At 37.9% G+C, this 15,218-nt stretch overlaps 1 protein-coding gene across 6 annotated transcripts in view; it reads left to right on the top strand.

Annotated features, from left to right (window-relative positions):
* Nucleotides 1-9,834, top strand: part of gpt2 (glutamic pyruvate transaminase (alanine aminotransferase) 2) — a 41,450-nt gene extending 31,616 nt beyond the window's left edge. For 5 of the 6 annotated variants that reach the window (XM_069901683.1, XM_069901685.1, XM_069901684.1 and 2 more), the window contains 6 exons: nt 1,105-1,184; nt 1,302-1,438; nt 3,336-3,510; nt 6,217-6,372; nt 7,880-7,992; nt 9,105-9,834. In XM_069901683.1, coding sequence (XP_069757784.1) covers nt 1,105-1,184; nt 1,302-1,438; nt 3,336-3,510; nt 6,217-6,372; nt 7,880-7,992; nt 9,105-9,195 — 752 coding nt within the window. In that variant the 3' untranslated portion in view covers nt 9,196-9,834. The remainder of the gene's footprint in view (nt 1-1,104; nt 1,185-1,301; nt 1,439-3,335; nt 3,511-6,216; nt 6,373-7,879; nt 7,993-9,104) is intronic. The other variant, XM_069901682.1, reaches the window with a different exon arrangement.
* The last annotated feature ends 5,384 nt before the right edge of the window (nt 9,835-15,218 follow it).

The raw sequence follows: 15,218 nt of genomic DNA, 5'->3' as shown, positions 1-15,218 counted from the left end.
AGTGAATGGAAGAAAAAGAACTAATTAAAATGTCCAAAATTCTGACCGGATTCAGCAGACTAGATACACAGAGGTTGGGAGGGGAACTGATAGGAGACATTTCTTTACTCAGTGGTGAACTATGTAAATCTCTACAGAACACTGTAAACAGAGGCCAAAATGTTGAATATATTTAAGGAGGAGGTCTGGATTTCTAGACCTAAAAGGCATTATGAAGTATGGGAAGAGGGAGCGGGAACATTGAAACAGAGGTTCAGCATTAATCATACTGGCTACATTGGTATTGGATAGTGGAACAGGCTCAAAGAGTGGACCTGCAATTTTTCTATCTCTGCCATACTAAAGACCAATTGTCATGAATCCTCACCCAATTTCAACTGAGTGCCTGATGCCTTATACCAATCTTAAAGAAAAGCATGGTCACATTCTGACTATTATGTCCAGGCTATTCTTTCTGAAAGAAAAGGTGGGTATTTAGTACACTGCTCTTTGCAACATCAACTGCATACTGAAATGTGGAACTAATTTGTGCACAGTAAGATCCCATAAAGAGCAAGGTAATACAGATGAATAAGTTTTAGTGGTCTTGTCCCTTTTAAAAGATGGCATCATTTTTTAAGATAGCTGCATTCCTTTTACTCTGTTATCAGCCAGATCTGATAACAGCCTCCTTATTTAGTAAGGTAGTAAAAAAATCATTAATTATTTGGGTAAGGGAGATGACCCTGATGAACAAATCCTGAGAGAATTTTAAGGGATATGTATAGTACTTGTATGGAGCAATCTATTCACGTTTTTCAGAAACCTCAGAATCTGAAGGGATAAAAAAAAAGGCATGATTTGTAAGCCTCAGAGACTCTCTTGATACCTGGACAATCTGTTCGTTGCAGTGCTTCTTGCAGTAAAGGAGTTCTCATGTTTGGCAAAGTGATTCAAAGTTTGTTTGTGCCTCTGTATTTATGTTTGTTTTCAAACAGCCAGGGGTCCACTCTAACAGATGGACTTGGCAAAAGGGTGTCAGGAGGCTTATTGAATTGTTTTTGAGTTGTTCAAAAGTAATTGTCTTTTTCAACAACAACTTTTTTCCCCCAAATAAATATGCAGCCCAAGTTCAAAGCAGAAAATGTATTGAGGATGTAATTCATTTTGCATATGAACAAAAACTCTTCCTTCTGGCTGATGAGGTGAGGTTTACTTATGAAATGTATCTAATAATCTAAAAGCAGCATTTTAATTTTGAGAGTCAGGCATATTCTCAGTGTTCAACAGTGAAATTGTATGTTGTATTTTTACTATTCTAGGTCTATCAGGAAAATATATATGCAGAAGGGTGTAAGTTTCACTCATTCAAAAAAGTACTGTACGAGATGGGTGCAGAGTACTTCAATACAGTGGAATTAGTCTCTTTTCATTCAACATCCAAAGGGTACACTGGAGAGTAAGTGTTTCTTTTACACCTGACTTCCTTGTATTTTCAGAATTACATTCTTGAAGTTTTTAATCTGTTTTAGAGGTTTGGTTCATTAGTGTGGTGTTCACTCAGTTGTTTGTAAAGACATATTTCTTTACAATCCAGAATCAGAAGCTACAATCTTAAATTTGGAGAGGCCCTGGACACGTGAAATAGGAAACATTTTCTCACCTACATAAAGAAATCTTGATATTCTCTTTTGTCATATGATTGATAGATGCTGTGTTATTGGAAACTTTCAACACTAATCGTTGATTTTTTCAGGCATGGTTGTCTAGAAATGTGGAGAAATAAAGTTAAGGTGAAGATTGAGTGTTCTTAATTTCAGAGTTGAATGAAGAAACGCAACTGGATTTGTTTATTCATTTCTCTTTTTAACATTTCTATCTGGGATGAGAAGACAAAGTCCAGTATTCCTGTCAGCTGTCATCAACCTTGGACTTCTTGCTCCACTGTCTTCAATGCTTGAACCTTTTCTCCCTCAGCAGCTAATATTGAACACAATATACAAGATGGAATCTAACCAGCTAAATGCCTCTTGAGAATTCTCGTACCTAATCTCTACACCTTTGACTTCTGTAAGCATGAACATTCATTGCTGATTGTTTGCTTTGGGGGCTTTTATCCTCTTCAGGACTTGGATTGTATATGAATTGAGTTATTCTTAGTTGAGCAGGGTCTATTTCTCTTTTCTTATTCTATGAGAGAGAAAATAAATATTGGGTTTTATTTTCATTCTTTTTATACTGCACCCATCAGCTTTTTTTTAAACTTGAAAATAATTGAAACTTGTTTTGCTTTTGTAGTGGTGCATCTCCTGGCCAATACACAAAACCACATTTAGTTTTTTGTTCTTGGTTATGTTCCTTTAAAGACTATCTATTTGTTCTGTTATGTCAAATATACACTGTAAATATTTGCCTTAATTGTTTTCTAATTTCATCAGATTTAATCTATATCTATCTATATAATCTATATGGTTTCTGATTAAAAACTGAATTGATGATCATTTCTGTAGACACTGTTCCCTGGCAGTGCCAAACAGCCTGGCAATGTAAAGGATATTAATTAGTAACAAAAATTAGGTTGAGAGAAATATAGTTTTTTTTTTTTGCTTCTTGAATCATGAAGAAAATATCCATTGTGTTCGTCAACTTTGAATCATGGCCACTTGGGTTTCCTCACCTTGATTAAATTTGCTCATAAAATAATTTTCTTGTATACACTTAAAGTGAATTGTCTTCATTGTGCTGAATTATCACCTGAGAATATTTTCATATTAGGAACCCAATCAGAACATGTAAAGATCCCTTGCACACAAACACATCGATTCATGGTTCGAGAAAGGCAGATTAACACCTAGGAGCTACTGAATTTCAAAAAATGTTGGTGTTAAACCCTTGTCTGATCCTCACTGGATGTATTCTTAATAGCTATCTTGTGAAACCTATTAAAAATACACGAGCAAAAAGTTGAATGATTTCACCCTCCAGAACCCAGATGACCACAAGTGACTTTGTTCTATGGACAGTGGTGACAGAGAACTAATTTAACTCTTCTTAAACTGAAAACTGAACTGCTAACTGATACGCTTCCAGTTTGTCTTCTCCAAGCTTGATTTTTCTGATGGAAAGTTTATTTTTTGTTTTTGACTTTAGTGATCCTTTTAAAAATATTCTGCCATCTAGTATTTTTTGTAATAATTATAGTTAGCTTGCCCTGAGGATTTGGGATCAAAATGTGTCTTACAATATTATTGATGCAGTTGCATCCAAGGTCCAAAACATTTTTCTTCTGCAATGACTGAGTTCATGTTCTACATTATCTATTCTAATAAGCTTGGTTTCAAAACTTTTTTTTAAAGATGTGGATTTAGAGGTGGCTATATGGAAGTTATCAACATGGACCCTGACGTTAAAGCTCATTTTGAGAAACTGCTCTCAGTTCGTCTGTGTCCCCCAGTTCCAGGACAAGTAGCCATGGATGTTGTGGTAAACCCCCCAAAGCCCGGAGAGGAATCCTACAAGACATTTAAAATGGTTAGTCAGCTTTGATGGTTATCCTTGAACTAGCTCCATTCCATTATTTATTCTCATCTTTGAACAACGTGTACTTTTTCCAATTTCATAAAATTGAAGAAGTCACTACAAGTTGCAAGCAAGAAAATCTGCCAATAAATTGGTTCATAGTAGCAACTTTTAAAGCAGTATATGTGGGCTTTTACCTATGCTATTTTGTAAATATGTGCTCACTGATAGTCAAGAGCATACCAGAATCCATAGATCTTAAACAAACTCTAGATTTCCAATGTTCTTCAACGTAAGCAGCAAAGCAGAAAATCCGGTTCAAGTTGTTTCTTTCCTTCCACCATGAAGTTTATTGTTCAAAGTTCTATCTTAGAGTCATGTGTTTAAGATGCTGGGCTATCAACTAGAGTTTTGAACCAGAGATAGGAATTTAAATCCTAGCATGTATCTGGAGAACCGAAGTAAATCTGAAACTTAATAAAATTTGGTTTCAGTAATGGTAACCATGTTTTAACAATAACTTTCAAGAGAACTCCCATCCTCGCCTCACCTGATCTCTGTGGCTCCAGACCCACCAATGTGGTTGGTTATAACCACTCTTCAGCTTACTGATAATGTTAATTCTTTCTTTCTTTCTTTGGTTAATTACTTACAAGTTTATTGACACCTATATACACGTGCATCAACATTCTTGCAGCAGTTCAACAGGTATTTTGCAATAGAACTACAACATAGCTTAAAAAAAATATTCTGAATACCTAATTGAATTAAAAAGACAATAAATACATCAAGATAAATAATAAATATTCAGTTATCCTTGTGCAAGAAACAATAACTAAGCACTTGTGCAGACATTCCTTTTGCTGTCAGAGCAGTCCCTAATTAGTGAAACAAAGGGAGGTTCAAAAATCTGATAGGCGTTGGAAAGAAACTGCTCTTGAACCTATAAGTGCTGGTCTTCAGGCTTCAGTATCTTCTGCCCGAAAGCATCAGTGAGCAAAGATTGTGACCAAGGTGATGAGGGTCCTTGAGGGCATTCAGTGGATGGGAGGTTGGAGCCTGTGAAGGACCTGGTTTTGTTTGTTACCTTCAAGAAGCTTCTGTGATCCTGGGCAGTCTAATTCCAAAACCAATCTGTGATGCCACCAGTCATTGTGTTTTCCACATTGCACCTGCATAGGTTTGGAGTATTCGATTATGAGCAATATCTCCTCAGGCTTCTTAGAAAGTAGAGGTATTAGTGTGCTTCTTTATGGTTGCCTTGATGCACTGGTTCCAGGAGAGAGCTTCTGAAATATGGACCTTTTGGAACTTGAAAGTTCAAACCCTCTCCACTTCCACCCCATCAATGCAGACAGGTGTGTGGTTCCTCAATCTTGTACCTCAAATATTGGTGACATAAAGAGCAAAATTGTTGTTTTGATACCACCCAGCCCAACTCTCTATCTCCATTCAATATTCTGAATTATTTCTAGTAACATTGGTGTCATCAGCAAAGTTGTAGGAAGAGATTAAACAAGGTTGCACAGTCATGAATGCATAGGGAATAAAATAGGGGGCTAGGCATGCATCTTTGGGATGCCTGTTTTGATGGTCAGCCTGGAGGAGATGATGTTGCCTATCCACACTGATTAGGGTCTGCAGATGAGGAAGTAGAAGATCCAGTTGCAGGGATACAGAGTCCCAGTTCCTTTGGTGTAGTCATGTTTTGCTGGTATGGGATGTCAAGCTGTAGTCAATGAACAACAGCCGATGTAAATGTTCCTGTTGTCTAAATGATTTAATGTAGAGCCAGCAAGTTGACATCTCTGATTGACCTGTTGTGCCAATAGGCAAATTAAAGTGGGCCCGGTCCTTCCTGAGAAAGGAAATGCACTCCATAAGCAACATCTCAAAACACTTAGTTACACTAGACGTCAGTGCCACCAGTCAATAGTCATTGAGGCTGGTCACCATGCTCTTGAAAGCCTTTTCGAAACAGGCAGGGACCTCTGACTATTGTTACGAATGGTTGAAGATATCCATGAAAACTCCAGCCAGTTTAGGGGTGAAAGGAATGGATAACATCCACATTCCATGAATAGATACATTTTAAAAAATCAAAATAAAATTATTGCAATTTGGACGTGGGGGTGGGGGGAGAAAAGTAAAATGAGTCCTAAAACCCCTGACAAGTTGGTCATGAAGTTGAATTCTTCCATCTCAAACAGGACTTGTACACTCTACAAGGCACACCTCAGCCAATTTACATACAATACTCATTTTTTTGTTGAGATTATAGATTCCCATTTAACAGCTGCTATAGATATTGGTCAAACTGTATACTTTTTAAATGGGATGTAAAATCAAATTAAATGAAAGTTGTATAGTTTTTTGCCATTCCAGATAAATGGATCTTTCAACTAACGTGGCATAATTATACATATGGACAGATCAAGGTACCTAACTATGTGAGACTGAAGTAAAGTGGTACATAGTACAGCACCTAATAGATTGTCTGATCTTGGAAGCTAAGTGGGCTCATGTCTGGTCAGTACTTGGAAGGGAGACAGTCTAGGTTTCTGGGAGGGGCACTGGACAAAGTGGCAACTCTCTCTTTACCTTATGGTAGACAAAAGTCAAAGAACTTCATGCATGTTACATTCTAAATATAGTATTGCTTGACAAAAATAGAACCTTTACTTCACATTAATAAGATATATTTGTTTAAATGTGCAGGAGAAGATGATGGTATTACAAAATCTTGCTGAGAAAGCCAAGTTATCAGAGGAAGTTTTGAATACCATTCCTGGAATGCAATGCAACCCACTGCAAGGGGCAATGTATGCATTTCCGAGAATTTTTATTCCCTCCAAAGCTATCAAAGAAGCAAAGGTTTGTAATTTGTGGAATAATATGTATAAATCTCACTGTAGCTAAATGATTAACTCCTGGAGTTATTCGAAAACTAATTTAGAGTGAATGAGAATCTGAAATGTATTAGAATTAATGAAAAAAAATTTTTTGGAGAAATTAAGATTGAAAGGAAATTAAATTTCCAGGATCTAAACTGCGTTATGGGGGTTGTGGTTGCACTGGTTATCATCTTCCAAAGTACATGAGATTATAGAATGGTTCCCACAGATCAAAAAGGAGCAAAAGTAACCCCACCATTTTTAAAAGTAAAAGCATAGACCTATAGATCATTTAGCATGACCTCACTAGTGGGGAAAGTGCTCGAATTCATTATTTAGGATGTGGTGGTGGGAGACACTCACTCACACTCTCACTCACACTCACTCACACTCTCACTCACACTCACTCACACTCTCTCACACTCTCACACTCTCACACTCTCACACTCTCACACTCTCACACTCTCACACTCTCTCACTCTCTCACTCTAAAAATTCAAGATTAGGCAGAGTTTATGGATTTATGAACAAAATCCCATTTGACCAATCTTTTAGTGTTTTGACATTATGGCTTGAAAAATAGTTGAAGGTCATTCAGTTTATGTATTTGAACTTTGGAAAGCCTTTAATAAGATTCCATACAAGAAATTATACACAATTATACCTTTCAATGATCGGTGATGCACTGTCATTGATTTAGGAATTAGGTAGCAGGCAGAAAATGGAGTGTGAGAAAATTAGTCCTTTTTAGATGGGAGACTGTGATTAATAGGATACTGCAAACATCTGTGCCAGGATTCTGTAAGTATCCATGATTACGATGAGGGGAAATTAAGTCTATTATATCCAAGTTTGCAGTCGATACTAGATTTGGTGGTAACATGGACAGTGAGTAGGATGTATTGAAGCTTTGGGAGATATAGATCAAGTGATGAATACAAAGCTGTAGAAAAATGTGATGTTACTTTGAAGATGATGATAAAATGAAAGGTGCAGGTGCTCAAAATACACAGGCCTGCATTCCCAGCCAGCTTGTATGAATGAGATGATGGTCTTCTGATCTCTCATACACTGCCAGTGAACATTGTAAATCCTAAATAATTCTGGAATGAGCATCCTTTAATTTCAAGAACCTTGATTTATTTTGGAGATGGGCTTCAGCCTCCAGGGAGACAGTATTTCACATAATTCTGGAATGAGCATCCTTTAATTTCAAGAACCTTGATTTATTTTTGAGATGGCTTCAGCCTCCAGGGAGACCGAATTTCACATAATTCTGCAGTTGTTGATTTAAAAAATAAGATGTGGCAAAAACTGTGATAGCATTTTTTTTACAAACAGAATACAGATACTGAATGATAATATTTTGCTCGTGAATTTCTGCTTGGGTTGCATTGTAAATGCCCTGATTTTGTATTTTGAATGTAATTGCAACATTTTAAGATGAATCTCAAACAGATTTTTGTCTTAATTTTGTTTTCATTCAGGCTTGTAATATGGCTCCAGATATGTTTTATTGCATGAAGCTCTTGGAAGAGACTGGTATCTGTGTGGTGCCTGGCAGTGGATTTGGGCAAAAGGAAGGAACTTATCACTTCAGGTAATTCCAAAATCTTGGCAAGTATCGTTTATATTAAAAAAAAATTGTTTCGTGTATGGGTTGCAAATTGTTCACTTCCTGTATAAGCAAATTTTATACCCTGTTGCTGCACCCCCAAGACCCTGCACTCCCTTGAAACTTTGTGTTCACTGAAATGTTGCTTTGCAGCATCTTTTTAAAATATGAATCAAGTGAGTTTGAGTATTATAGAATAGTGCTAGTCTTGCAAAGTCTTCAATGTTAAGAAATCCCTGGAATTTTCCCTCCTCAGCAATTTTAGTGGGGGGGGGGGGGGGGTGGTTCCCGGACCCAACTGATGATGTGTTACGCACTCAGGAGTAAATGTTCACTCCCCCATCCGTCCGTCAACCGCCCGCTTTCTAGCTCCCTCCACCTCCATCGGTGGCTATCCCACCCCCACCCCGGGGCTTCAGCAAGTCACAATGGCAGCACAATGCTGGATGAATGGCCGACTTAGTTTTCCATAGTCAAGTTTTCAATCTCCCTCCTGTACGCTGACTCATCACCTTCCTTTATACAACCCACTACGATGGTATCGTCGACCTATTTGTAGATAATGCTATTGTTGTACTGAGCCACACAGTCGTAGGTGTAAAGTGAGTAGAGCAGGGGAGTAAAAATACAGCCCAGCGGTGCTGAGCTACTGATGGAGATTGTGGAGGAGAAGACAAACGGTGGAAAGCATAAAAAAGTTGCTGTCAAAAGTAGTTTCTGCAAAGTAGTTAAAGGTATCCAGATGATCAAGAAATGGATGGATGAGTTGGTAAGGATAGATTGGGGAGGATGGACAGAGATTTATGAACATTAACACTGGCATATACTATTTGGGCTAAATGTCATGTTTCTATATATTTAAATATACAGTACCGAAACAGGACATAATATTTTAAAAATCCAATAGGTTGCTTGTTAGCACAGTTAATTCTGTTCATATTAATCATCTATCTACATTACTAACTCAAAATTCCATTCATGATAAATTATTTGAACTAAAGTAGAAGGAGAAAAGATACGAAGTTGAAATTTATAAATTTGGCATATTTGGTTAATAAACGCGTCCACTGATATTTACAACTTTTTTCCCCCTCTAGAATGACTATTCTTCTTTCAATTGAGAAGTTGAAAGTGCTACTTCAAAAAGTAAAGGACTTTCACACTAAACTTCTTCAGAAATATGCATGAACACAATGGAGATTTGTTTACTGGAGAGTGATAGTAACCCAGTCTTGCCAAAATGTTTACTAAAATGAAGTGAAGAAACAATTGCTGCAGCCATTTGTCAATAGTGAATACTATTTTGTCCAAATTTGCTGCATATTTGAGAACGCCTGTTTACAGTGAAGTAGTACTGCACGAATATGTTTGTTCTTTTATATTGAACAAATTAACATCATGTCTGGTACTAGAAATGTTCCAGACATTCAAGTCTCTAATTTCAAATTGCCAGAATCTTTTCAGGTTGTTACGTCTGAGGTTGTGCCTTATTTCCATAGTGTTGTAATATAATGCATTAATTTGACTTGGACAGATTTGTGGATCTTCATCATATGTGGATCACTTCAGCAGATTATCAATAATACCTCTCTATGGATTGACTAACAAAATATTAACTTGTAACACTTCCAAGGGCATTTTATAATATAGCAGAAGATTCTGCCACCCACCCTTTGAATAATAATGATATGCAGTTTGGGAGACATGTTACAACTGGATAGTTTTTTTGTAAATTGTGTAACTCTGAATTTACAATTTCATTTTTATGCCCTTTCATTTCAGTAAATTCAGGTACAAAATAAAGATTTGTTTTGTTGGAAAGTACAATTTTTTTTAAAATTGTGATTTTTCTTAGTTTTGTCTCAATTTAAGATACAGTAAAACCCCATTATCTGGAATTCAAGCAACTGGCAGTCGAGCAACCAGCAAAATAATTGTGGAAAATCTTCTTCTTTGGCTTGGCTTCACGGACGAAGATTTATGGAGGGGTATGTCCACGTCTACTGCAGGCTCGTTGGTGACCGACAAGTCCGATGTGGGACAGGCAGGCACGGTTGCAAGGGAAAATTGGTTGGTTGGGTGTTGGGTTTTTCCTCCTTTGTCTTTTGTCAGTGAGGTGGGCTCTGCGGTCTTCTTCAAGGGAGGTTGCAGCCCGCCGAACTGTGAGGCGCCATGATGCACGGTTGGAGGCGAGATCAGCCCACTGGTGGTGGTCAATGTGGCAGGCACCAAGAGATTTTTTTAAGCTGTCCTTGCACCTCTTCTTTGGTGCACCTCTGTCTCGGTGGCCAGTGGAGAGCTCGCCATATAACACGATCTTGGGAAGACGATGGTCCTCCATTCTGGAGACGTGACCCACCCAGCGCAGTTGGATCTTCAGCAGCGTGGATTCGATGCTTGCGGATTCTGCCAGCTCGAGTACTTCGACGTTGGTGATGAAGTCATTCCAATGGAAAATAAATAGGTAAAAAAAAATACCAAAGTTTAAAATTGGCACCCCCTAGTGATCTGTTTGCCAATCCACAACATGTAATCTCAACTGGCAAATTCACCTATCCGGCATCTACCAATCCCCATAGGTGTCCTGTACCTCGGGGTTTACTGTATTTTTCTCCATATGAGATGGCAAGTTATTTTGTTGACAATATACCAGTAGATGTCTGATACAATAACAAAAATTTGTTGATTACTTTTAAGCATAATTGTCTTTCAAAGGATCAAGTATAGTTATGTATCTGATTCAATAAGTCCTACTCTCACACATGGCCATGGCACAATTTGCTATTACTAGTTATCCTCCCCTGTAAATCTATCATGATTAAATGAGTTATGGGAGCCTTGAAAATTCCTCATTTGATAGTGTTGTTCCCCTGATCTGAAGAAATAGGCTAAGTGCCTCGGTGCTCAATACCAAATATGGGCTAACTTCACGTTGCTATAATAGTCTGACTTAATTCTTCAATGAAGAGGTAGTTCATTTACCAGAATGCAATTGTAACAAATCTAAAGAATCTGCATTTGTGCTCCTACATCTTCAGTAGTTAAGTCCACTGTGGGAGATGTTTCTGTGACTGATGGTCCTTGCTGAGTTCATTGATTGCACTGAGAAGCTAATTTTGATATAAAGTGAAATATTAATTAACAAACCCAGGACAAGAAATTGAAAACTTCTCCAAATCAGTGAAGACACTAGGATTATCTATTGTTTTTAACAATCATTTGACCATCATTGCAACATCAAATCTGCCTCTATTAAAGAGAAAATTTATTGACTTGTGGAAGAACAAGTTAGACTAACACTATGGTAAAGTTGAAGCTTTGCTACAACTGTGTGGAGGTGCATTTGATTCTTTTCATAAGTTCTGGTTAGAACTGGTTTAGAAAGATCTGGTTAGTCAGAATTTTCTTTATCTCTAAATATGTCAGGTTTGAATAGTTATAAACCCTCAAAAGCCTAGCTGATTTTTTTTCCCCACAGAGAAGATGGGGAATAAACTTTTAATTTTCTTATGCTAAGTGGTCATTCAAAAGTTAGGACATTTTAATTTAGGGATTTATTTAAACTACCTGTAGCTCTTAGAACAAGTCAATTTGTAAACGAGTATAGCGTGTTCCTTAATAAGGAATAAGAATCCGTTACAAAAGGGTAATTTATATTTTATGCTTCAAGTCTTAACTAGCCAATAACCAATGTGATACCTTATCAAAATGGCAGAGCATGAATGTGTTGTATTAATTTCAAATTTAAAAAAAACAGGAACAATCAAGTCTATTTTAACCACTTCAAGAATTCTTTTGTTACTAATCTTTAATATTGTTTACATATTCAGAATATAGGGGCAGCAATCTGTAAGACTCGTTCAGTCTCAATTTTCATTAGTATACGTGAGGAAAGGAGTTTATTTGGCTGTAATCTATTGGACTTGGAAGTAATTAAATGTTCAGGAAGAAACGTGCATTTCCAGCTACATCATTGATGCGTAAGTGTTTCTAAAAGTAACAAATGTGAGGGAATGCAAACAGGCAATTCCTAATTTTGCAGGTCAGCTAATTTAAAAAAAAGTTTATCATAGAGTAATTTTGTTATAATGGGAACAATTTTCCGGGTTACATACGCCTGAACCTCACACTGAATATCACAAGATCAGGCAGACGTTTCTGCAAAGAAGTCAACTTTGGTGACAGATAGGCAACAGTGAGAAAGACCTGAAGTAGTTGAAGAGGTGAATGGGAAGAGAATAGAAATTTCAATTTAACGTACTTTTTTAAAATCCTGGAACTTACCCATTCAGAGTCGACTCAAAAGTACAGTTGCCAAGAACTGGCCAGTGGAACAATGCCACTTCATTTGTGAGATTAGAGGCAAATTGTTCAGCAGAATCCTTCCCACATTCAGCAACAAAATCCAAGTGTTGCATGCCCACCAAACACATGGGCAGTCCTGTGCGTTCTCTGACTGACCCGCTGCCAAGGTCACCCTGAACGGGCCACTTGGCCCCGATTAACGCCCAAAGGCGCTGCTGATTCAACCTTACCGCGTTAAATCGCAGCAGAGTCCTTATCGATACTAAAATACTTTTTGGGCTCCCTCCTTAAACCATGCAGACATAGTGATTCAGCAGTATCTAGGTCTCCAGAGAAGCCTACTCAAGGTGAATATCATGAGGTCATACTTACTCCAGAAGTCATGATGCCAGGTCACCTGTTGTTTGTCTAGCCTGACAGCATGTCAATAAATGCTTTTGCTCTTCTCTGGCAGAAACCTGAGATGTGGTCTTGTTATTTATCCTATTTCAACATGATAGTACCTGTCAAGATTTGGACCTGTGTGCCACCACCACCCCACCCCCACACCCCACTATGAATAAATGTGATGGGGAGGAAACAGGTAAAAATTGCCAAAGTTTAAGGCCATTTTAGTGATTTGGATAGTACAGAATTCCTGAATAGATCCTGTAACGTCCTTTCAATCCAAACTACTTGATGGCAAATATTCAGAAATAGTGCCCTCCATTCTGTTTGTGTCGAAGACGCCCTTTTCCTTTGTTTGCCCTGTGATCCACTGTTTTAAATTTGTAATCTGACAACTCTCATTTGTGTAATCGAAAAGTGTCCAGATGATGACACTACCATAACTTTTTCTTTGCACACCCTTCCTTGTGTCTTGTTTAGTTACAGGAGGAACAGGTCAGGTTCCAGCCACTGCAGTGATGGTAAGTATATTACTCCACACTGTCAAACGAAAATGTTCTCCATTCAATTAAATGTGTACCTTTTGGTTTCATTTTGGCTTCTCCTGGGTACTTGTAAAGTTTATTACTACTTTAAACCCCATAGAAAAATGACAAGCATCAGGTATCTAATTACCAACAAATGATTTGAGCTCAGCTTCTTATGTGTAGTAATGGATATAACGATAAAAATGCAGTGTTCCATTATGACTGCATTATGTTGAGGGCCAATGAACATCTGAGTTGTGAATGGGGTGATTTGGGGAAGATGAGCCACCTTTCATAAAATCTAAATGTACATTCCCTGAAATGGAAACATTTAGATCGAGCAGCATTTGTGGAGTGAAAAATGAGTTGGGTTTTTTTGGGGGTTAAAGATGATTTTTGAGCACGGGAATGATCTGAAGGGGAAGATGTCAAGGGAAGGACAGAGCTGATTAAATGTGAAGTAGTGATTTAAGGAACTGGAAGCAGAGTGTAGAGGGTGAAGAAACATTGACCTTCCAAAACAGAAGAACGCTCCCACGTAGGAAGAAGGTAATATTGTGCTGGCAGTATATCCAAAGGGAATCTCCAACGGAAGGTCCACTCGACATTGCTCCCTTTTTACTGTAAGCAACAAGATGTGGTTGCATTGATGTGGTTGGAGAATTTGCCTACCAGTGGAAATAGCCTTTCCGTCTCTCTTTTCATAATTTTGTATGCTTCTATGAGAAAACAACAGCTCTGCACATCTCTGGTGAGACTGCACTTAGAATATTGTTCAGTTCTGGTTGCCTCATTACAGAAAGGATGTGGAAGCTATGGAGAGGGTGCAGAGAAGATTTACCAGGATGTTGCCTGGATTGGAAAATGTCTTATTAAGGCAAGGTTAGCAGTGCTGGGACTTTTCTCTTTGGAGTGAAAAATGAGGGGTTAGGGTTGGAGGTATCAAGATTGAGAGGCATAGATAAGGTAGACAGCATCTTTTTCCCCAGGGTGGGAATAGCAAACATCAGAGGATAGCTGTACAAAGTGAAGGGAGGAAGATTTGGGGGAGATATCAGGGGATAAGTTTTTAGAGTTGTGGGTCCCTGGAATGCATTTCCTGGGAGGTGGCGACAGATGAAAACATTAGGGGCATTTAAGAGTCTCTTCGACAGGCACACATGCATGAAAGAAAAATGGATGGTTATGAAGTAGGGAGGGGTTAGTTTTTTTTGGTGTATATAGGTCAGCACAACATCGTGGGCCAAAGGGCCTGTACAGTGCTGAAATATTCTATGTTCAAGATCCCCTTTCATTCTTCTGAACTCCAGTGAATATAGTCCCAGGTGACATGAACTCTTGTATAATGGATAGTTGGAAGATAAGGAAATGACCTGAAGATCATCTCAAAATGCTGGTGCTTTTGGTTCGAATGGTTCTCTGTACTGGCAGGAGTGTTAAGTTGCAGATTAAGGATTGTTTGGGCATGGTCAGTCACTGAAGAGAAATTTTAAAAAAAACGCTGGCTAAGAGTGGAACTACAGAAATGGAATGCTCCCTGATTCATTGCGTGAAGTGGAAAAGCATTTGTTCTGTTGAACAGGCTGTTTAGTTTATTTTATTAACCTTTAAATATTGGGGGCCTTGGAACAAAGTTAGGAAAAACTGACTGGACAAAGTATGTATTGCTTGGATTATTTGAAAAACAAATGTAAAAACATGACTGAAACATTTTTGTTCAAAGGCTGATCTTCCAGATGAAGGAGTCATAGCTACACTTGCCAATGAGGCAAAAATAAAAAAGCAAGTTGTTTTTTTTTTAAGTGAAAAAAGCAGTTGCTATTTAAATGCAGATAGTTTAATGCAGATTAATAAAGTGCTTACTTCCAGGTAAAGCTCCATTGACTTCCACTTCTACGGAATCAAAAGGCATGGCAAAATCAACAACTGCAAAATCTCACACAGTTCCAAAAGTAAGTTCCCAAGCACAAGTTTCTTTAGCACAATTACCTT

This window comes from Narcine bancroftii, chromosome 10 (assembly GCF_036971445.1).
Source record: "Narcine bancroftii isolate sNarBan1 chromosome 10, sNarBan1.hap1, whole genome shotgun sequence".
NCBI lineage: Eukaryota > Metazoa > Chordata > Chondrichthyes > Torpediniformes > Narcinidae > Narcine > Narcine bancroftii.
This window is presented reverse-complemented; position numbering and strand designations above follow the sequence as displayed.